The following is a 24,017-nucleotide window of genomic DNA, read 5'->3' as shown; positions in this document are numbered from 1 at the left end:
ATTTACAGTCTACAGCGCTTTTGCACGAGTTTCGTCATCGTGTTAAAACGTCATAACCCACATGCCGTGCAACGTCACTTTAAATGGCCCCTGCCCCGCCCCTCGAGGTCTCGTTCCACACTCCTCTTTTTTTCTTTGCACTCCTCTTCTCGCTTTCATTCGCCTGGTTCGGCTCCCAAGTTTACACCCGGCAGAACTACGCATGAACTCTTTCAACTACGACATGTGACGCTAAAGGTGTTGCAAAGTATACACGACAAATATATGTTCACTCTTTCTCTTTCTGAAGAACATCGAGGAAGTGGTCTGGATTACTCGTCGGTGGACTGCCAAATATACGATTACAGCCAAACTGGGAACGAACCGGGAGGAGAAAAAAGTCGAAAGAGTTACAGTAACGTCTTGTTTCATTACGGTACATTATTTAAGAAAACTATGCGTGGAAACTGGATTATGGATTACGAAGAGAGTTCAAGATTGTGCAGTTTGCACTGAAAACCAACGAGATTATATTCACTTTCATGCACCTTTCCTAAATCTCGTCTCATCTGTTCGTGCGCTCACACCCTAGCGTTGCGTTTCGCACCACTGCTTGAAGTAAGTAACGTTACCGTTATACGGATCTGTGCGTGTTTATGCATCTTTCTTACGAAATGTACTTTCATTTCCTAAACGTTCATGCACGAATGTTACTGGATATTATGTCTGTGTACTATTGTTTTGCCGTTAGCACCTCTTAAAGTCAGGGTTTTGATGTTTACAGGCTCGCGCTCACGGCCTACACTAGAAACGCAATGGAAGTGCATACTTGATTTTTGTAGCGCGTGATGTTTAAGTATGCAAAGTTGGTACAACGCGGATATGAGTAATTGTGCGTCAACCTTTAACCAGTGCTATATAACGTTACGTAAATTAGTTTTTTTCTCAAATTAATTGGATTCTTTGTAGTATTTTATTTAAAAAATGAATATTTTCACTTTGGTGTTTTTAGGGGCGGAGTACTCCACGTTTGAAAGCTACTCGGGTAGTGGTTTAAAATACGTGTCTATAATCTTTTGTAGACACGACGTCCCTGTTTATCATCGCCACGAAGTGTTTTTTCGTGTATCTTTGCGTTTAAAACATGTAACAGATCCACGTTTATAATGGCAATTATTGCCTTTAAAGTCGGGCACGTAGCGGGTGTGAATATCGATGCATTTCAATAAACACGATGGCCCTTCCCCATTAACTTCTGATGGACGTGTCACGCACTCGTCGAGCGCTATTGAAGAGGCGGCTCATGCCACTCTATGACGTCACGCATTATGGCACAGTCGCGCGGCAGTGAGTTTAGAAATAACAAAACTGTTGCGAAAAGGTCCGGCGAGTAAATTTCAACACCTTTTTGTGTAGCTGAGTAATATTTGTCCCTCAGTGGGTGTGTCATTTCTTCATTCTTGTATATTCTCTCACAGTGTATGCAAAATGTTAAACTGGTAAATCCCGTTTTGAACCGCAGTATTAAATTTCTGTGCCATCAACTTTTGCTAGTTTGGCCATTTGCTTACCCAAGCAATTCAAGTTAAGTGTGTATAAAACACTGATCAAACAACTAGACAATTTAGTTGCAATGCTCAAAGTCCTTGAGGTTTTCTCATGTTTAGCAAGTGTCCCATGAGGGACATCATGGTCACCCTTACAAAAATGATCTATAGCTTTACCATAGTAATCATGTAAAAACCATAGTAACCTCAAATGTATCAGTCTTACTATAGTAACCATAGTTTCATCAAGATGTTTTTGTTAAACTATGGTAGTACAAATAGTAACTAATCTGCCAAAAACTAGGCTGCTACAATTTTACTATAATAAAAGCATTGTTAAAGGGATAGTTCACACTAAAATAAAAAATCAGCCATCATTTATTCACCCTCATGTCATTCAAAACTTGTATATGACTCGTTCTTCTTTGGAAGACAAAAGACGATATTTTGAGAAATCTCTGTTGTTTTGTGTCCATACATTAAAAGTCAATTGTTCGGTCACCATCATTCTTCAAAATATCTTCATTTGTGTTCTGCAAAAGAAAGTCATACAGATGATATGAGCATGAATAAACGAAATATATTTAAATAAGAGAACACACAGTGCAGTTACATGGGCAGTGTGTCAAACTATTGAAAGTCTCCATTGAATCACTCAATAAAACCCTCTGGCATTATTTTTGGCTAGCACTTATTTGATCTTGAACATTGCAATGAAAGTTCAGTAATGGAATGCGAGCCCATATGAATTCTTGAGCTATCATGCTTTTCTAAAATGTGAATTTAAGAACAAGGCCTCTCGTGAACCTACTGTATATTACTCATCTGTGATTCATGCGTTTGGTCATAACTTCTAATATTATTCGAGTTAACACTATTCTTAGTCTGGCTGTCTTCATATGCGTCAGGTCTTTGTCAAGAGTTTGTTACTCGTCGGCATTGCTGATATATTCCAGCAGAAGTTAACATTCTGGAGCTTGTTACAATCTGTGTGTTTTTAGCTCTCCAGGCGAATAGAATGGGACGTCAAGGACGAGAGTCTTGTCTCATTCCGGCCTGGCTGGCTCCGAGCAGTACTTATTACCACAGGTGACAGTACAGCCTTTCAGAGCGTGCCAGCCAATGACAGTGGCCATGATGTCATGCTGACCTCGCAGAATGCTGCCATTGAGAGAGAGCAGCCTTTAGTACAGCCGGCGGCCCATCGGCTCAATCCGTGTCACTGACAACTTGAGGATAAGGGGGGCTTTCTTTAAGACTCCTCGACCCGTGTAAATGCTTCACGGATCTACATGAGGGACGTGTTTACATTTCTATAAAGTTTACTTTCATTTGTGGTGGACGTCGTGATAGCTTATCAATGTTCTTGAGCTCATGTTACGTTTCCGTATAATGTGTGCTGTGTTGACAGTAGGTGTAAGAAGTGTTTACTAAGGGATCGGCGGCTCTTAATCATGTACTGGTTTCTCATTTGTTTCACTAAAAGCATCTGTTAAATGAATAAATGGAATTGGAACCTGTGTGAACTGCTTCCGCGTTGTGTTTTTTATTCTCAATTGGAGTGTCATTGAAAATATATCGTCTCACAATTGTCTTTTTCTGTATTAGGATGTTGTCCACGTTGAGAGAGTGGTTTTGGAACGAGAGACTTTGGTTTCCAGAAGGGCTCGGCTGGGCTGATCTGGAGGATCGGGATGGTTTAACCTACTCCAAGCCAGCTGACCTCTGGGTGACCCTGCCCATCGCCCTCGCCTTTCTTGTCATACGACAGATCTTTGAGAGGTCAGATGATGTTTTATATACACCAAACGTTGTATATACTTTGGGATGATTTTTGCATGAATTTCACTTTTTGGGTGACCTTTAAGATGAAGACAGCCACAGGCTGTTTATGTAAACATTTGTATATCGTTTTCAAAGAATAAAACTCAGGTAGAGGATATTTGATATCATTACTTCATGGTCTATTTGGAATTGGTCAGTAGTCGATCTGGATTGCATTAAGCAGGCAATGACACTGCACCACAAAGGCTCTCAGCTTTTCTGAAACGAGAAGTACAGCCTTTGTATGGTCAACATTTTAAATATGTAAGAATATGTAAGAATTGATGTTTTTCGGACCCTACTGAGTTGTTTTTGTGTTTTTGTTCTGGCATTAGGACAGTGGCCACTCCACTAGCTGCGGCTTTGGGTGTAAAGGAGAAAGTGAGGGTGCGAGTGGCACACAACCCCACGCTGGAGTCGTACTTCAGCAACACGACTAAAAATCCCACACAGGTACAATTCATTCATCTGACCTGCCCAATTCATCAATTATCCAGCACAACCCCGTTTAACCTCAGTCAACTACTTAAGGGCTGTATGTATTTATTATTGATCGCTTGTGTTCAGTTTGAACTCACAAACTGCTCAAATAAATACCACTGTATTGAACTTTGCATAAAAGCATCTGCCAAGTGCATCAATGTAAATGTGTACAGATTGCTTTGGATTGAAGCATTATATGGAAATTTATGCAACCATTTAAGCCTTAAAGGTGTCCTCAGACGAGCACTTTTAACAAGATGGTATGATTTATTAGGGTCTTCATGAAATGTCTGGAACATGTTTTGCTTAAAAACACTCAATGGCTGTGTAAACAAAACCCTTCTTGCCTCGTCAAAAACAGCTATGCTGATAGCAACCCGTTTTGGTGCATGTCTCTTTAAATGATAATGAGTTACTGCGGACCCCACCCCCCTTCTGTCCGGCGTGTCAACACAACACACGTGTTAGTACTGCCATGGCAATGGTTTAGCTAAATGATATTTCCTGAATTCCTCTGCAGTTAGTTTCGTCTTAAACGTCTCAAATCATTCGTCCGGAGACAAAAAAATCTGTCACAGCAAACAGCGCATCCTTATGCGCTTACGTTGTGCGTGTATGCTTTCCTAAAATCCATGGAATCCACTGCAGATCTCAGCGGAATTACATGGATTTTAGCGCTTGTCATTGACAAGTTATAACGTTACACACACAATGTGAGAGCTAGTTTGCGGTGACAGATTTTTCAGCCTAAACACGAATGATTTGAGACGTTTAAAACGAAACTAACCCCAGTGTTCGCCCCTGTTCATTAGCAAAACAAACAGCTTGCCGCAGCTAAACATATTAACGCACATAATGAATTAACATTGTCTCGTTCAGTCGGTCTCAATCCCTCTTGAGGAACAATTTTGAAGCTAATCCTGCTTGTACTGGCCCAGGTTGAAAAAGCACTAAAGGTTTTTACTTATGGTTTCTGATGGATTTCCACTAAAAATAAAATAAATCCACCCCTGTCTCTTCCGAGGTTAGGACTCTGTGCAGCGACTACATTGCATGCTGTCCACGAACTTTAGCCATGGCGTCACGTACACCGCTGTCGCTTGTGAAAACAACAATGGCGGAGCCCGGTGGGTGGAACTGTGTAGATTAAGGGGCGTAACATTATAATAAAATCCGCTTTGGACGTCACAATCGGAGCGAAATCTGAACGGCTCGATTTCTCACATGCTTGCAGGGAAAGGCACACCAAAACAAACTTACTGGGTCCTTATTTTTCACGTTTTCTGGGTTGCTAGATGCACCGGGGACCCGATTATAGCACTTAAACACAGAAAAGTGGGGTTTTCATCTGATGTCTCCTTTAAATCGTATAACCCTGTAATTTTCTGGAGAATCTTTTGACAATAATGCAATATAATATACGTAACTATGTCTTCAGAGGTGTAAAAACTTCATTACATAATGAAGCGTTATATTCTTATTACCTTAGAATGAGCTATTTCTATCAACATGCACAGACATGAAATTCACCATGTTGTTCTACAGCAACCCTAAACGGACAAACTGTTCTACAGAGCACGTTTCGTAAATACGTTATCTCCTTTGGCAAAGTATGTTTTTAAAAACGACTAATTTAACCAAGGCCTGGAAACTGCCCCATATAGAGTTGAATGTTTGATACTTCAATGTTGCCATGTTATATTCGTCATAACAATGCTCTAATCATTCTCTGTGCAGAGCCAAGTCGAGAGTTTAGCAAAAAAGACCGGATGTACAGAGAGACAAATCCACATATGGTTCCGAAGGCGACGGAATCAAGATCGGCCAAACCAGCTCAAGAAGTTCAGAGAAGCCAGGTACACAACACATCTTTCTTAAATTGACTTAAAGGGAGACTTAAAATGAGAATTCTTTCATCCGTCTTTCACCTTTATGTCGATCAAAACCTGTATGGTTTTCTTTTGTGAAACACGAAACAGGAAGTTTTGTGGTTACGTGTCGATGCAATGGAAGTCAATGGGGACAGGTGTTGTTTAGTTACCAGCGTTCTTCAAAATATATTCTTTTGTGTTCTGCAGAAGAAAGACAGGTTTGGAATGACATGAGCTTGAATAAATGATGAGAGAATTAACATTTTCGGGTGTACGGTCCCTTTAAATGAGCCTTGCACAATTGACCACCATTGTCTTAAACATTTTAAATGTTCGTTTTTTCTATATATTCACTTGTTGAATAAAAAACCTAGAAAGTCTGTTCGAATGTAAATACTGTTCGTGCTTTTATTAAAGAGGTAATATTTGAGTCAAGCATTTATATATGGAAGAAAATAGCTGTGGTTATTTATCATAGGTTGATCTTAATATCTCATACTAGCTTGTCCAACATCTGCTTGTCTTCAGAAACACATCCTACACATGTAATTAAAATAGTTTGTTATCATGGAAAACTGTCAGTCACAGCAGGGCGTTGATATGTGGGTGTATAGGGTGTTTTAATTTCACATTGTGTGTCCTTGGTGGAGTTTGTATTGTGGGTGCACAATGTTTGTATATTGTTTTACTCATGTGTGTAAAATGACTTCTTATGCAAACGTATGCCCTCAAACTGAACGACGAGCGATCAAATAATGTTTTGCATTAAAAGATGTATATCATCATTTATTGGTACGACCCATGCTTTGCTTTGTAAGTTGTTATTGTGGATGTGTTGGCTGAGATTGCTGTATTTTTTCCTACAGCTGGAGATTTGCCTTTTACCTTCTTGCATTCATTGCTGGCCTTGCTGCACTTATTGATGTGAGTATCTCTACAAATCATGTTTTCCTCTCCGTTATTGATATAAACAAAATGGTTTCTTTGTGTTGTCTGGAAATTGTAAGATAAGAATTGTGTTTCATTTTGGGAAAGATATCGGCCTTAGCTTTCAGATTCACACAAATGAATTACAGTGTTTCAAAAGAAATGAGAGTAATCGCACTGTGTTTTGTAGAAACCATGGCTCTACGAAATGAAGGAAATGTGGAACGGCTTTCCAATGCTGGTATGTTCACTATCACGTGTGCTCCTTCCCCTCAATAATCTGAATTGGTCTTTCAATGAATTGCTTATGTAAGTCACTTAAAAAATGCTATTTGAGGAAAATGCAAACAGATGACAGCTTAACCTAAATGTTCATGTCATATGTACTTATGTGTAGAAACATTTCTTGTTGTAGCTACAGGAGTTTGATCACCATTTCTATTAAACACATGGTGTAATAATTGATTCCGTTTCTGTTTTTCTCTCACCAGACATTGTTGCCGTCTCAGTACTGGTACTACATGATCGAACTGGGATTTTATATATCGCTTCTGTTCAGCGTAGCATCTGATGTCAAGCGAAAAGTGAGTGCAAGAATACGTCTCTCCTGTTGAGATGGTCGGAAAAGATTGAATGCGACATCATCTCAAACCGGTTTAATAGATCACCTATCTGTCGTGATAATTCGCTGAATCAGTCACTCTGTGCGCTCATCTTGAACTTTGACTTGAAATCTTAGATAGTGTTACGCTCTTAGAAGAGTGTATCAAACTCTTGTGTCAGAATGTGAGCATGTGAAATGGTGCTAAAATAGTTCAAATGAAAGAAATCTCTCAATAACCATATTAATCTAACAATGTGTTGCATGATTGAATGTATTCGTTTGTGATGAATGCAGTGATTTAAAATGAGCCCTTACCTGATCTTGGGTACTATGGGTATGTTACAGCAGTGGTTCTCAAACTGGGGGCCCCAAGATGGATCCAGGGGGGGCCACAGATTTTGTGGCATTTTATGAAATATAGAAATGTATCATAGATTTTATGCAATCAAACATCAGAAAAATGACACCACCAACCATAAGAATTGAGGTTCCAGCATTGTATAACTGAATGTTTTTGGTTTAATTGAAATTCTTTAAAAGTTTAAGTAAAGTTTAAGATTATACGTCTTTATATGGGGGGCCGCAAAGCGATGCACTTAACACAAAGGGGGCCTTACAACGAAAAAGTTTGAGAACCACTGTGTTACAGCAATGCTAATCATATTAATGTACCATTATGTTTACCTTACTTTGTATATTTTTAATACACAAACGTTTGTGTCTGTTTCCCCGCTTTAGGACTTTAAAGAGCAAATACTTCACCATGTCGCCACCATCCTGCTGATAAGTTTCTCATGGTGTGTGAACTACATTCGAGCCGGGACCCTCATTATGCTGGTGCACGACACCGCAGACTCTCTGCTGGAGGTAATGGAACATCGGAAGAACATTAATGCTGACACCGTGTCTCTGGAGCTTTAGCGTAAAGCTTCACTTCATTTTAAATGGAAAATACTCTTTGTCAATAAGTTATTCACATCGCATTAGACTAAATGTACATCAAATAAAAGCAGACCATTTGGTTGTTAAGTGGATCCCAAAGTGGAATGGCAGAAAATTCAATTTTGTCTTTTGTTATCGGGATGTTAATCTTGTAAATGCATGTAACGTGATAGTTTATCTCTAGAGGTCACCTGACCACATGCATAGTTTGTTTTCAGGATTTACATTGAAGGTGTGATTGTTTGTCAATTGTTGTAGAACAAAAAAGCAAAGTCTATTTCAAGCAATGTTAACCATAGACCTTATCTGATCCTTGCGCTGAAAATGGCTTTTCTAGAAAACCCATTAGAAATTCCTGCGGGAATTCTTAGAGCTGCAAAGTGAAGAGCTCTGTGTCAGTAAATCTGTTTCAGTGTTGTCGGTGCATTGCCTCCTGGTGGTGTTTCTGTGTAAGTGCCAAAGACATCACTTCTGTTTCTTATCACAGTCAGCTAAGATGTTTAACTATGCCGGCTGGAGAAAAACATGCAACTACATTTTCATTGTCTTTGCCATCATCTTCATGATCACCAGACTCGTAATCTTTCCATTCTGGTGAGTTGGATCAGTTGATTTCTGAAATTGTAAATCATTCTTAATATTGTTGGTTATTGTCTTGAAATCAAATTAAATACCTCCATATTCCACACACCTGAACATGTTTTTTCTTTATTAGTAGCTAAATGTTTTGGTTACGTTCTCTTTTTTCCCCTCTCTTTCTCAGGATCTTGCATTGTACCTGGGTGTATCCAGTGACTGTATATCCCCCGTTCTTTGGGTATTACTTCTTCAATGGGCTGCTGTTTATACTGCAGTGTCTGCATATCTTCTGGGCTGTACTCATCCTCCGTATGGCCATCAAGTTCCTGCCGGGCAATGTGAGTTTAAAACAATCATGTACACTTCTGTTTATAAGTCATTTAGTTAGAATCCTTGCGAAAAAGATATATCGCTGCTGCATCTCTCATGTTATCATTATTATTAGTCATCCTTTATGTTTGTCACTGGGTTTTGCAAATATCTAACCAATAAAAAGTATTAAAACATGCTCGACAACACGGTTTTTAATCATTTAAAAGAAAAACTGCAAATTTGGACATCCAAGGTTCTGGAAGGAAAGCGAAAATCTTTGAAATAAGTTAAAAATATATATAAATGGAAAATATATAAAAAGATAATTGTGCCAATATATTAATTTTATTTCAGTACAAAACAAAAATTGTTTTCTTTTTGCAAAAAAACAAATAATGTCAAAAAACAGCCAATAAATGTCCAGAGAAGCATCCTCAATATTTGTGTTATTCCATAATTTGTTCACTATTTTTATAATATTTAGAAATTATTTCATATGTTTTCATACACATGGAACATCATTTGGGCACGTAATGGGCAGTTTTAAAGAAAACCTTGAACTAATCTACTTGAGATCTACTTGAGACTTTCAAGCACTGTAATAATACATACATTAAAACTAAAAGCTGATCGGTTTATTTGTGACACTGCAGAATATCGTGGAGGACGAGAGGAGTGACAGAGAGGAAACAGATTCTGAGGATGAGGAGGAAGAGGAGGGCGAGAAAGAAAAGAGGGCACAAATGAAAAATGGACCAGTGCAGAACGGCCACTCCCCCCTAAACAACAACCATCACCGCAAGACACAATGAACAAGAGGAGGTACAGAGCCTCCCCATCAGCCACACGTACACCCGGACCAGACCAAAATACTGCAGCGAGAAGTGTTTGATGGATTGCCAAGAACACACACTTTGACAGATTCATGGGATGCTACGTTTTGTGAAGCAGTCACCAAGAGATAAAAATAACCCCAAGCATGAAGAATCCAAAACGCTATTAACAAAATTGTCCAAACTATTAAAGGTCTGTAATTGGTTGCCCAACGTTCAGTTTCTACTCTGTGTATAATTGATTTAGTGCCTGGTTGTGAAGTCACTTTTTATGTTTTAATTTTGGGCATCGCACACTACCATACTGCCTCTGTAGTCGTCAAATAGTTTCGCCAGTTTTTGCTGATCCCATTTTCAGATTCGCTCAGATTTCCTTCAGATTTTTTTCAGATTCTAAAACTGGAATTTTTCGAGTTCAGATTACCTGTTCCTTCACAATACCACCAAGTGACCTTTAAGCACCTGCCTTCCACACACACACACACGCGTCTTTCGTCTCCGTCGTGTGTAGGCTGCCAAGGGCATTCTTCACCGATCTCTTCCCAATGCAGTTGCACTATTAAACATTATCAATTTGCAATACACTACCACATATAGAGACTCAAACTCTGTAAAGCTCGTCCGCTTGGTTCCGTTTAGCCCCATCGTGCTGCCGTGATCTACCGTCCCGGAGGTGCAGAATCAATATGCTGCCTGTTGTGTATAATGTTTGTTCAATGACAGTGTTGCTGTTGTGTTCGAGAATCTAATATTTCTGTGTTGTGTCTTGTAATGCATTTCTTTTTAAGATTTATTCTTACAAATTATTTTAAAATTTCATTAAGATTTTTGTCCAAGTTGGTTTGCGTTTAAAATTCTTTTTATTTAAGATCCAGATTTTCAACAGGTTTTGTATTCAGCAAGCCTGATAAGCTGATCATTTATGCAGTAAGACGGAGTTCTTAGCAGGCGAACGTTTAGCCAGTTCTTTGTCTCTTACATTTTTAAAATAAGTGATTACATTAGGATCAGTGTTAGGTGCTGGATGTACCTTGTATCGGTCCATTATTTGTAAAATCTGTAAATGCATTATAGTAATGATCAACCAAATGTTTACTGTAATTATCATTTTGGCTCGCAGTTGTAATATTTACGGGAAATAGGAAAAATTGTTCCCTTTTGAAGTTGGCCCAATATTTACACCCACTGTCTCTTATTATTATTATAGTGTAAATGACAGGCTTTCAAATTCTGCTCCAAAATCAAAGAATGGCGACATGGGTGTTCAGCACGCAAGAGATGCATTACATGCAAGTGGAACGGGACATCTGAATTGGCCTTGCAAAGATATTTTACATTTCCAAATGCTTCCTCAAGTGCCTTATCTGTAAAACCTTTGTGTTGCTGATCTATGCATTTCACTTTATCATCTTTCTACCTTTGATTTTTTCAAACCATGCCATTCTCTTTTTTTGTTTCTGTTTACATCCATTTATATTCATGTCTCTTTTATGGCTCAGTGCCAAGACCACCCCCCCCCAGTTTGCTGTTTAAGGGTCCACCACACAAACGCAACGAAAAAATGATCTGTGTCCCAACTGCCAGTTTTTTTATGTTGTATTTTTGTATCGTCATTATTCAGCAATGTAAGATAAAGATTCTTGTGAATGACAAACTTTGCCATTGCATTGTATGTGTGGAGAAACACTTTGTAAATTATTTCCTGGATGTATCTTTCAAAAAGCAACAGAACACTCAAATAAGTCTCTTAAAGTTTAAGATGATGCAATATCGCATACTAGATTATTCCAAAAAGTTAAGCATTGCATTATGTGCTTTTCAACATAATGTAATCTGCACGTACTTGGACACTAATGCCAAAGTACCCCCCCCAAAAAACCACGAGCTTGAGATGTGATGCCGTCAGAATATCTGCTATTGCATTTTAGACCACCGTTGTATCGTTTAGTATCACAGCTTTAATTTAAACAGATTGTTGGTGTTCAGTCTAAATTACTTTTGACAATTGTGAAAAAAATGACTCACAAATTACTTATTACTAAGAAATATTTACATCCTGTTTTTAGAAATGTTCCATTCGTTTTATTAACAATACACTTATTTTGTAAAACATTGTGGTTTCAAAACAAAAAAAAGAAATCACTTACTTGAAACAAATGCTTGAAACTTGTGATATGTAAATTCTACATATGTTCATGTTTTGTCATAATAAGCAACATGTTCTCATTGGTTCTGACTGTGTCGGAGGCTTTACGTTTAGTCGTTTTAGAAGTAGGCGTGGCACAAATACCACCAACTGTCACCTATTTTTGCTTTGGTAAGAGAATCTGCCAATCAAATAAATATATATGAATATATCCTCTGTGTTTAAAACTTTCTTGCATTTATGACAGAACAACATTATAAAAGAGAGATAATCCTTTTTCATTACTTTCACCCTCATGTCATTTTAAACCTGTATGACTTTTTCTTCTGCAGAACATAACAAAAGATATTTTGAAGAATGTTGGTAATCAAACAACATTGACTTCAACTGTATGAACACAAAACCACTGACACATTTCTCAAAATGTCTTTTGTGTTTGACAGAAGAAATAGTCACATACAGGTTTTGAACAACATGAGGGTGAATAAATAATTATCAGTGGTGTAATTCAATTGAACCTTGTATTCCCCTGATATTGCTACCTGATTCTCTCTTGTGTAATGAACCTTTGGATCACATTGTGGTTAACGGCTACTTCAAGATATCAGATCCGTTACTGACCACATATGACTCTTAGCTTATGGGCTGAAATCTGATCTGAAATCAGCAATTAGCGTGATCACATACGGCCTGTAATTATTTCTCCATGTTAATGCGGCCGTGTCGCCACACGCCTGGACTTCAGTGCTGAGAGAAGGTGAGCGAGTGATCCATGCCTCCCGTCACTGTCTGCATCTCTATAACTCTTATCTTCTGACCAGCCGAGTCATTTTAATCATGTAGTAGTTTTTCATTTCCTCTTAAAATGGTTTGTGCAGCTGACTGAAGACGAAAGGACAACTACAAACACAGGTGAGAGCCAAATGATGTTGTCGATATGAAATACAGATCGATTGATTGTTCATTTAAGAGGTCTTTAAGGTTTGCATTTAATCAACGTAAAACGTTACAAATAACTTACAAATGAGGGAGCATTTGAAACACTTTAAGGGCACTATAGTTTACAATATAGGGCCCAAAAGTCTAAGACCACCTTTGAAAACATAATTTAATTTTAAATTTAATGCATTCTTTATTGTTGTTATTATTTTGTTTAATTTAATATTATTTTAATGTAAACATTTGAGTAAAAAGCACAAACTTTTTTTTTTTGCTTTTTCAACAGCATTCAATGTTAACCTTCGATATCTGAAAATAATATCTGGCTGAACTGTTAAAACCTTTTTTCTCAGGTTTAAATTCCAGACATTTCTTGACTCAATCATTTTTTTTAGAGATGCTTTGATGTCCGTCTTTGTGGATGGACTAACATCCATTTCCCCACATTTTGATCTATCTGTCTAATGAAGATGTGCATATGGACCTTAAGATGATCTGTTTTAAGACATAATGTTAAATCGTTCTGATTATTTTTTACTCATTTCTAAAACCACATTCTTGCATTTCCATCAGCTTTGGCATAGTTTTTTAGGTTACCAAACATTTTTTTCACAGCTGAAATACAGCGGTGAAAAAGCATTTTCTAGATGTATTGTGGCCAGTCTGTTGAGTTTCAAGAAAATCAAACCTTCATAAAGTCATCCAATAGCAATGTGAAAGACTGACAGCATGACAACACATAAAAACTGTGATAAAATGATCACATTAAAAATCATTTTGAACTTCTTTCTAATAAATGTACACATATTACTGTCATATTGCTTAAAAGTGAATACGACCTTGTTTTCTTTGCAGTATGTGAGGTCTTTTCTGTTGTTTTGACCTGTTTCTCCAGTTTTCGTTTTCTGCAAATAAATGCAAATAGAAACAATATTTTGATTTGAAATATTGTTTGTAGTTCACAGAATGAAACAAAAAGGATCGTTTTACCTAAACACGTCACATACCCATAAATAGTAAATTCAGAAACACTAAATGCTTTTTTCTGCATATAGTACTCATCCACATGGCATCATATTAGTCATTAGCTTTAACCAATCACCCTTAATTAAATCATATTAAGGTTATTAATTATTTCTGAGAGGTTTTTGGAAGTCGCCCATCTCTTTACTTCAATCCTGCTTCGCCCCTCCTTTCCCACTATCCCACTATTCTCATGTGTTCAAAGAATCCATGACAACTAATTCGAGAGTGTCACATCTTTACGACATCACCATCCTCTCCCTCCCTTCGTTCTCACTTCATCTGTCAGCTCGCCTTGGCAGCCGACCAAACAAATGTTATCACATCTCTGCATCGCCAGACTCGATTTCGCTTCACACTGCCCCTGGTGGTGAAGTTAATTGACATTGCGTATTGTCTTTCCGTACTCATCTCCTACTCCGTCACGGACCCTTTTGTCCAGCCTTCTCCTTTCCCTGGCTGTGACGCGTCCAAGCCGTACCGTATGGTCCGGGGCCTGCTTGAGTTACGCACGCGCTTGAACTAAGAGGCCGTCTGGACCACAGCCCTCGGAGAAGGGCAAAGCTTGAACCACAGCCAGGTTAAACCCAACGTCATTCACCTCCTGTTAAACTATTCATAAAGATTAAGGTGCCAAGGGGAGGTCGCAAATATTCAAACCCGCTCCAGTGTGGTTGAGGTGGACATGTTCACTTGAAGAGTATAGATACATGAAAGATGTTAACAAATGGAAGATATGGAAATGGAGAAGGTGGAGTGGAATGTAGGACAAGCTGTAGCCTGAGGTCTGGGAGAGGTACAAGAGTTGACAATGTAAATATGGCATACGAAAGTAAGAGATCGAAAAACATGGTAAGGTTAGATGAGAAAAGAACCTTTTTAATTTATAATTCATATACGGTTGAGTCATAAATATGGGTGGCAAATATTTAGTTACCCTGCCTGTATGATGTTACTGCTTCATTTTGATAATGGTTTTCCTTTTCATTCAGAGGTGATGGGGGTTTCTACGCCATGAGCAACTCTTGAGGTCTGGAATCCGACACTCAAGAATTGAAGACTAGACCGAAGATCTCCATTCACACAATCCTGAAAGTAGAGCTTTCCTGGACCAGAGGGATTTCCGTTGTACTCTGTCCCACGGATGGGGTAGATCACATATCAGATTCTTAAGGGCAAACAACAGTGGTAAAGAGTGCAGCCCCCGGGGTTCTTAAACCTCACACAATCACCTGTAAAATAAAGCACTTCACAGATGGACCAACCAGTGCCACCGGTTTCCCGACTGGAGATCGATGTGGATTTAGGCTTCGCTCTCTTCTTCCTCTTTCTGCTTTGCCTCTTCTTGTTCTTCACTATTGTGCGTTGTGCTCAGACAGTTGTGGATCCATATGGAGCCATCTCTACCTCCACTTATCAGGAGGAACAGATCAATAACTGATGCCTTATCAATTCAATACAGGAAACACTGGTGACTTTTGTATGAACACCTAAAATGTTATCGAAAAAATGGAATTATTGTTATCAATACGTGACACTTAACACTACTATTTGCATGCATGTTTGATTTTGCATTTATAATATTCAAAATAAAAAGTAATTTCACATTCACATGGTCACATTTTCAATTTAATGTAAACATGTTGGAATCTGATGACAATGGGTCAAGAGGGATAATCCCAGCTGGTTCATCTGTTGAACTAGAAATGGAAGGTGGAGTGGTATTCTGCACATTTTGTGAAAGTGTTGTAGGTCATCTATACAGAATTTGTTATGCTAGGCAGAATATTCATGTGCTATTCTGCATGTAACCCATGAGTGTCAAACGTCAGAAGAGATCTAGAATGTATAACATGAGAACTGAAAGATGATATTTTCTGAGTTACAGTTACATTCAGGCCAGAATGTCCACTCTTAAAAATAAAGATAATAAATCACAGCGATGCCATTAGAAGAACCAGTTCTTTTTGGCCTTTTTATAGTCTGAAGAACTTTTTCTATGACAATGAACCTTTAATCCAATAGAAAGGTTCTGTGTATGTTAAAGGTTCTTTATGGAACCAAAGAGCCCACCAGAAACCTTTTGGAAACTTTATTTTTAGGAGTGTAGGTGGGCCTGCTAACTTGACAAGTATGTAATAATTTTCAAGAAAAGTGCCACTAGTGTGTAGTAACACAGGGTGATGTTCAGATAGGGCAGATCCTGAAGATAAAGGGCACAGACACAGGTGTAAGTTCATCGTTCAGCAGCAGAGGTCATATTATTGAGTTGTTATGGTTGTTTCATTGAGTTGGGTCTCATTCACTTTTCTCTATATTGCATGTTTGAGTTTTTATATTGATGTTGTATTTATTAGTTTGTTTAATTTTGTTTCTAGGTGCCCTCAATTGAAATATTTCTCACATGGAGCCATTTTAAAAGTGGCCCTCAAAGATGGCCGATGACTTTGACTCTTCCTTGACATGTTTTTTTAATTTTCTGAATTGATTGATTTTATTCATGAGACATAAATATGACATTTAAGAGCAACAATTTTTAAATGTTTTTGTAACCAGCATGACATACAATATTTCCCATTTTATTGTGAAAGACTAACAAAATGTCAGTTTTTAAGAATTTAGAATTCAGTGTAAGCCTATAATAGAATGTGAATGGATGATTCTTAAGTAAGGAATAATTGACGACGAGCCGTTCAATTATTCGAAAGTTAAAGGGGTCATATGGCGTGAACACGTGTTTTTCTGTGTCTTTGGTGTGTTATAAGTCGCCCATGCATGTATAAGACACATAAAATTACAAAAATGAAACTGTCGGAACAAAAGATGCATTCTATCTAGAAGTGAATGCTCACCCAGACCTGCCTGAAACGCCTCGTGTAACCACACCCCCACAAATCCACGTCAGTTCGTGGTATGAGTTGACTAAGACCGCCCAAATGTATATGCAAGTAAGGTGGACGTATTGTCAGCATAGACATATATATATATATAACTAGACGCCGCTTTGCTCCGCTGCTGCGATACGTCAATAGCGCCACCATATTGGTGAGGGCAACGGTGCACTAAAAGCCCACTGAACCCAATGGGCGAGCTGCGCTTTTTCGCCATTAAAAGCACAATCACGTTTACATTTCTTAACATATTTCAATGGTTTTCGATATACGTATAGAGTACAACTTTACCATGTCTCTAGTTGCTTCGTGTCTCGATTATAGCTACTTTAAAATTAATGGTTGTCATAAGGAAATATGAAATCCATTATTTGTGCCTGTTATTCGGGAGAATCCACTAGATGGCACCATGTTCAGTGATATGTTGTAGACAAGACACTTAACAGTATAAATAACCACGTAATAGTAGTCGAGAATAAAACAGACATGTAGCCTAGAGATTGTTTCTGAGATTTATTTGAATCATCGAACAAAACCCCCAAGGTAATATATTTGAATGTACGTGTTATATAAAAAGGAATGTTTTTCACTGTAGTAATTTTTGACGATGAAAAGATAAAAGAAGTTCTTTTATTTATTCGGTAAACCCGTTACAGCAGTAAAGCATGATGTATGTGATATAGGACTACTTTCTTGCACATCTCATTTCAACCATCCGTTAGAGCGAACGGACTCGGAAGCTTGAGCCACTGCTACGGGGTGTGTGTGTGTGTGTGTGTGTGTGTGTGTAGAGAGAGAGAGAGAGAGAGAGAGAGAGAGAGAGAGAGAGAGAGAGACTGCGCCCACACCTGCGTGTTTGAAGTAATGTGACAGAAAAGCCAGTGATAATACATTATTTATTCCTCATATTGTTTCTACCATCAGCATTAAAAAAATCACGCAAACTTTTGAAACTTTTGTCTATTAAATGATATTTGTTATCAGTTGTAAGCATGAAGAGGAAAACGAACCAGTTGGGTTTATTAATACATTTTGTTTTTCTACTTAGTTATTTTATTTATTCGATTTTTAGCATATGTATTTCTATATTGTTTTTTTTAAATGCTTTGTTTATTGAAACGAAACTGCACACGTTGCCATTAACAGTAAAGTTTGACATTATAAACGTCAGATCAAGAGCACTGTACTGTGTGCGGTAACGGCCTGTAGGCTACACTATAACCTTTCTGTTGTTTAAACTCGGCGAAGTGATATGGAACTGTAATGCGGTCAGCAGACCTGGAACACCTTCATAGGTGTGCATTTACTGAAAGTTAATGCATACCCATAGAACGTTTGTCAACCAATCAGATTGAAGCATTCAACAGCCCCGTGGTATAATAAAGAATATTGTATGTGTTTTAAGACTCGAGGTATTTTGTTAAGTCATTTTTGTCAGTATTTGGATCAAACTTTTTTGATATAAGGCCCCCTTTGTGTAGGGTGCATCGTTTGTGGCCCCCAAATAAAGACTTATCTTATCTTCAATTATTTTGGTTGGTGGTCTTATAGAACCACTGCTTTAGATCATCTTTAATCAAAGAATAAAATAAAATGTGAAAATGCAGCCACCTACAGGACACTATATACATAATAGGTAAACCAATGTATCACCAACTGGATGCATAAACTGCTTCTGTATGATGACACTATATATTCATATATTTAATTAGTGAATGAAGAAATGAACGAATGGTGTATATAGAAAGTCTTAACAATATAACCACATAAGCAACCACATTTGACTCTACCAACATGTCCGCATTTTACGTCCGATGTCGTACTTCCGCTCCACGTCCGCCCTGCGCTAATGATATCGCGCTGCTTCCGCCTGGAACTTCCTTTCTGGCAGCGGCTTAATCTTCGCCAACATGCCAGTAAGTACTAGAGCGCAAAACCACGTCAATATACAGCACGTAGAATACATTAAGACCTATATTTCGAATCGCGTTTACGAACATACACATAGCGAGGACGTTTATTCGTACCTTAGGACATTTACGAGAAGATGAAACGTGGAAATAAACGTTTAGTCTTGAATGGTTCGGCAGCGTGCGTTCGCGCCCTGGATCAAGATGGCGGCGCGCATAGAACAAAACATATGATATAAAACAGACATGACGCACGTTTGAAAAAACGGCGTATTTATACCGCCTGACATTATTAAACAAATACTTACTAACAGTGGTATTTGAGAGTTGTCACACGTGAAGAGCTTGCTTATGGATTTATGGCTTTGAAACGAGTCTAAAGACAAAGCAGTCGGAAGGATCCAGAACTGAACTGGGTGCAAGAAAATAAAACAACTTTGCTGAAGAACATAATAGAAGCCATTACTGAATTATAATGGGATTATAACGGGAATTTTAATGGTTATTATAATGGTCTCTGGGTCTGGTAATGTTGGGTAGTACTGGTGGGATGTTATCCGGTGGATGAGAACAAATAAAACACCATTAAATCCTACTGGAATAAGGCAGAAAGCACACTACATATGCATTATTGTATTTTATTAATGGCAAATATCTGATGGTTTATAATGGAAGTACTGAAGTGCATTTTGGTCCTCGTAGTCATGTTTGATTCCCTCCTGTCTATTAAGGCAGATAACACATTTTCTCTAAGTGTCTGTAATATTGCTGGTTCATAACGATAGACAATTATATAATGTCTAATGTGTTATTATGTAAACAGCTCGCAAAAGACTTGTTGCACCCGACCCCTGAGGAGGAGAGGAGGAGTCACAAGAAGAAGCGTCTCGTTCAGTGCCCCAATTCTTATTTCATGGATGTCAAATGTCCAGGTAAATGTCATTTTCATTACATCTCTAATATTCATCATATGACATGATCACATGATGAACATTCTGGATGATTGCGCTTGTTGGTGTAACTCTTGTCTTGTCTTTCAGGATGTTATAAGATCACAACTGTGTTCAGCCATGCACAGACAGTAGTGCTTTGTGTGGGCTGCTCGACTGTGCTGTGTCAGCCCACCGGAGGCAAAGCTCGACTCACAGAAGGTTAGTTTATGTCTTTACGTAAATGTTTTGAAGTTAAAGAAGAAATGTATTGAGTCTGTTTTTGAAACGCGTATGCACGGGTGTTTTGTTAAAGAAATGAGAACTGTTACAGACCTGTATTTAATAAAAAAATATTTGTGGGGTTTTTTGTTGGAAAGGAAGAAATATATTAGTCAGTATTGCTCATTTTTAGTGCAGAATGATGATTTTAATGAGTACAGCTGGCTTAAAGACGTTTTACTGTGTGCGCGGTGATAAAGTGAGGTGTCAGATGTTGAGTAAGGATTTTTTGGTCGCCTCTAATTCATTCTTGTTATTGAAGCCAATGCTGATTCAAGTCGCACTAGTAGAAATATTGCATTTTAGCAGAGCCATTTAAATGGAAATAAGCAACTTTGCTTACATTGATGTACATTTGTCTCGTAAGAAACTGTGGTGCTGTTTCTACGTGGCTTACCATTGGCACTTATGTATATACATTATTAAATAACAAACATTTTGTGTTATCAGAGCTGTATTCAGCCCCAGCAGTTTCTGACTGATCTGGATTGCGTTTCCTGAAACCTTCGTATGGCTACGTCGTTCTTAAGAATATATCGCTACCAATCTTAAGGTATAACTTAAGAATGACGTAGCGTTAAGGAGGTTTCAGGAAACGCAGCCCTGAACATTATTTTGGCAATGGCGACTGATGAGTTCGAATAGTGACAAATTTAAGTGATTTTTCTTTTAGGCTGACAGCATTTGGAGTCCTTTGTAGATGTGTTTAGACGCTAATGCCGTTTTATACATCTCAGCCATAATTTGCATTAGTGGATGCTGTCCAGTTTTTTTGTGTGTGTTTATTGCAGTAATTCACAGACTTCGTTGTGGGCTATTTCTGAGTATGTTTTATATAATTGTGGGTCAGAATTGATCTCTGGTAGAGCTCTGCCATTTGTTTCTTTGTATCCTGCATATCAAGGTTTTCTGTGATATCATTCGCTTTTGGGCCGCTTTCTGAGAGGGCGATTGGGCTCATGTTAGTGCTGCACAGTGCATCATCATGCAGAGTATTTTCATTTATTTGGTTGTGTCCTGTTGATCCCTGTGCAATTATGAGCCTGAAAGAGAAGAAATGCATTGCAGAACTCACTGTTAAAGACTATTGTATAAAAAAGCAAAGGGCTTCTTTTCGATATTTTTGGTGATGTCATTTCTGCTTTTAATGATAAGACTAGCAGGGTTTTTTGACACTGACCTGTTTTTCTTCTCATCTCTCCAGGGTGTTCCTTCAGAAGGAAGCAGCATTAAGATGTTCTCTAGATGCTTGCTCGGAGAAAGAGGGAGAGAAGATGATGATCTGGCCTCCGTGACTGCGTGACGGATGAAGAAATACAACCAAACACCCTCATTAGACGCCTCAAGGACAGGCAGGAACATTCACTAAACTGTCTCTCTTTCTCTCTCTGTTTCAATAAAATGTTTGGGCTACAATAAGGTTGTGATGTTGTTTTTCCAACTGATGGGGTTTGATTATCTGAATGGCTTTTATTATAGACTCGGATGCTGTTTTGTGAACTCGTTTAACACCAGTCACTGTCAAAATTCAAATCCAAGTACAGAGAACATCTACTTTTTTTTTTACATTAGCTGATTTTACCCTTTGCCTTTTGCAAACATGTGAATGGGAAAATTGAATGTTATATAACTGAATATGACAGCTCAGAGCAAGAATTGATTTTAAAATAGCGTTCCAAAGAGTCACAATTCTACAGAAAACTTTTCTGTAAAAATCGTTGTTTTTTAAATTACATTCTATATCAAGTTTGGGGGATTGAGGACAGTTAATGGCTTACTATTAGTCCTGTATATTAGTCTGCCAAATGAATAAATGTAATGTAATATTAACTGTTAAATGGTTAAGATGCATCTTCAGATATAAGAAATCAAATGTTAATCATTTTCATTTAAATCCAGTAATGTCTATAATGGTCCATCCAGTTATTCCTATTAATACTATGGGTTGTATCATATAAATGCAAGCCATTGATAGACTTTGTCACTGTCATAGTATGTTATTTAGTTTGAGGTAATTTTTTACTCAATTTACCGTCAGATTTATGTCTGCAGTGATTCACTGGATGTTATGCTGACGTTAACGCAATTTCAGTTTTATACCTAGCAAAGATTGCACCATTAAGCTAAATCCACAAAACATATTGTTTGCATAAAAGTGGAAACTATAGGCCCTTTTGGATGTTCAAGCTGAAATTAGAACTTGTAAATGCATTGAAATAAGCAAAATGTCAGTGAATCAACCTTTTTTAAAAGTATCTCAGCATAGACAACAAGACACCTCTAACATTTAAATTAGTCTGGGACTAGGTTTAAGCCCCATCCGGGAAACCGTCCCTATGTACTGTATATGTATATAAAATTGGTATTTTACATATACAGCATATGTGGCATAATTTATTTACCTTTTCCTCATGAATCATGAGAATGCATATTTACCCCCGAGTCTTTCTTTAATGTGCTAAACAAAAATTGCAGCCCTTCAGCTTTTACCATCTCGTACAAATGCAGTACCAGAACCGACCACATGGTGTCAGAAAACAAAGGCCTAAAAATCTCTGCCAGATTCGGATGTTAAGTAATATGCTGTGCAGTGTAAAAATAAAAATACTTGTTGCATATAAAGAAGTAACTTGCTTTTAATTGTTCTGCCCTGAAACTATTTAACGTTGTGTCTGTCACCCAGGACATGTGCACTATTGGGATATAATGAAGCTGTATTTCAGGGTGGACTTGACATCGTTACAAAATGGTGCTGGTGTAATGAAGTGTTCTGTTTTGAAGAGATAGTTCACCCGAAAATAACATTTATTCACCCTCACGTTGCTCAAAATCTGTATATGACATTTTCTTCGATGGAACACAAAAGAAGATATTTTTAAAAAGTGCTTTTGTGTCCATACAATCAAAGTCAAAATGTCTTGAAAATGTTCAAAAATCCATTCTTTGTGTTCTTTGGAAGAAAGTAAGTCATACAGGTTTAAAACAACAGTGGGGTTTTTTGGGAACTTATCTTAGTCTGCTATGGTCCGTAACATGATTATTGGCAAAATTGTTTAATCTTATTTAGTCCCTGGAATCTTACAAAATTGTTTCATGATGTAGAATACTCTGCTAAATTCAGTAAACATCTGGGCATCTCGATACTAAATGGTGCTGTCCTCCAGGTGAAATATGTAATGCTTGTATTCTGTGACATATCTATATGTTAGACCACAGTTGCACTTTCTCTCGGAGGGCAGCGGGGTGTGAAAGTCTCTCCGGATGCCTGACTGTGAGCTCCACACACCTCGTCACCCTCCCATGTGGAGACGCTACCGAAGGGCATCTGAAGTAATAGGGTAATCTATTATAGGGCTCTGTGGTGCTCTGTTTTCCCATTCCCGGCCCCTATCTCAGCACTTATGCAGGACGAATGAGAGGAGGAGTTTTACTAAGCACATTACAGTGGACCACATGCATATCGCAGCACTTCTCCAATTAAAGCCCTCCACCACAATATCCTTTATCCCATTAAAACACACACACTGTAAAAACGGCAATAAATTAAATGTTGGAAGGGCAAAACTATACAAGTTGAACCAATATTCTTGTTCAGGCTTCGTTAGGAAGACATATTATTTTAAGTTAGCATAAATATATTTTTAAAACATTAAACGAAGGGTTATTTTCAAATCCAGTCAACATTCAGAATGGCGACAGCCTCACCTCGGCAAGTGCTTCTGAAATTTATCGCTGGCTGTGACGTCTCTGTGGCGCTTAAACATGGGATTTAATTAATTTTTGCTATATCTAAAGGGCAATCTTTGGTCTTATAAATTTATCATTTTCCCCTGGGCAAATCGTTTTGACTTAGGGCAAAGTTAACATTCATAACTTATATTTTCTTTAACTTTAGTCTGAAGGAGCGGATGGAGAAATAGTCCCCAATATACCACAGTTGAAATAAACCTAAATATATATATATATATTTAGATGAATATTTAGGAGAACATATGT

The 24,017-nt window shown here is 37.9% G+C and overlaps 2 protein-coding genes across 2 annotated transcripts; both read left to right on the top strand.

Annotated features, from left to right (window-relative positions):
• Window positions 1-105: 105 nt before the first annotated feature.
• cers2a (ceramide synthase 2a) lies at window positions 106-12,258 on the top strand. The gene is made up of 11 exons (XM_057355262.1): window positions 106-597; window positions 3,135-3,308; window positions 3,686-3,803; window positions 5,571-5,689; window positions 6,571-6,628; window positions 6,822-6,872; window positions 7,123-7,215; window positions 7,974-8,102; window positions 8,665-8,771; window positions 8,941-9,094; window positions 9,722-12,258. The coding sequence occupies exons 2-11, from the start codon at window positions 3,136-3,138 to the stop codon at window positions 9,878-9,880; spliced, it is 1,161 nt and encodes a 386-aa protein (XP_057211245.1). The 5' UTR covers window positions 106-597; window position 3,135; the 3' UTR covers window positions 9,881-12,258.
• Window positions 12,259-18,765: 6,507 nt separating this feature from the next.
• On the top strand, window positions 18,766-21,440 carry rps27.1 (ribosomal protein S27, isoform 1). Its single transcript, XM_057355553.1, has 4 exons — window positions 18,766-18,816; window positions 19,634-19,742; window positions 19,851-19,961; window positions 21,226-21,440. Exons 1-4 carry the CDS (start codon window positions 18,811-18,813, stop codon window positions 21,252-21,254), a joined length of 255 nt encoding a protein of 84 aa, XP_057211536.1. The 5' UTR covers window positions 18,766-18,810; the 3' UTR covers window positions 21,255-21,440.
• Window positions 21,441-24,017: the final 2,577 nt, after the last annotated feature.

The sequence above is a fragment of the Triplophysa rosa genome, linkage group LG16 (assembly GCF_024868665.1).
Source record: "Triplophysa rosa linkage group LG16, Trosa_1v2, whole genome shotgun sequence".
Taxonomy (NCBI): domain Eukaryota; kingdom Metazoa; phylum Chordata; class Actinopteri; order Cypriniformes; family Nemacheilidae; genus Triplophysa; species Triplophysa rosa.
The sequence above is the reverse complement of the archived record's forward strand: the minus strand, read 5'-3'. Positions and strand labels throughout refer to the sequence as shown.

What these genes read in the sequence shown, in the direction of transcription:
- cers2a (XM_057355262.1), top strand. Translation starts at nt 3,136, where the DNA reads ATGTTGTCCACGTTGAGAGAGTGGTTTTGGAACGAGAGACTTTGGTTT. An exon ending in CTCGTAATCTTTCCATTCTG is followed by an intron (nt 8,772 to 8,940) that starts GTGAGTTGGATC and finishes TCTCTTTCTCAG; the next exon opens with GATCTTGCATTGTACCTGGG. An exon ending in TCAAGTTCCTGCCGGGCAAT is followed by an intron (nt 9,095 to 9,721) that starts GTGAGTTTAAAA and finishes GTGACACTGCAG; the next exon opens with AATATCGTGGAGGACGAGAG.
- rps27.1 (XM_057355553.1), top strand. An exon ending in CATGGATGTCAAATGTCCAG is followed by an intron (nt 19,743 to 19,850) that starts GTAAATGTCATT and finishes CTTGTCTTTCAG; the next exon opens with GATGTTATAAGATCACAACT. An exon ending in CAAAGCTCGACTCACAGAAG is followed by an intron (nt 19,962 to 21,225) that starts GTTAGTTTATGT and finishes TCATCTCTCCAG; the next exon opens with GGTGTTCCTTCAGAAGGAAG.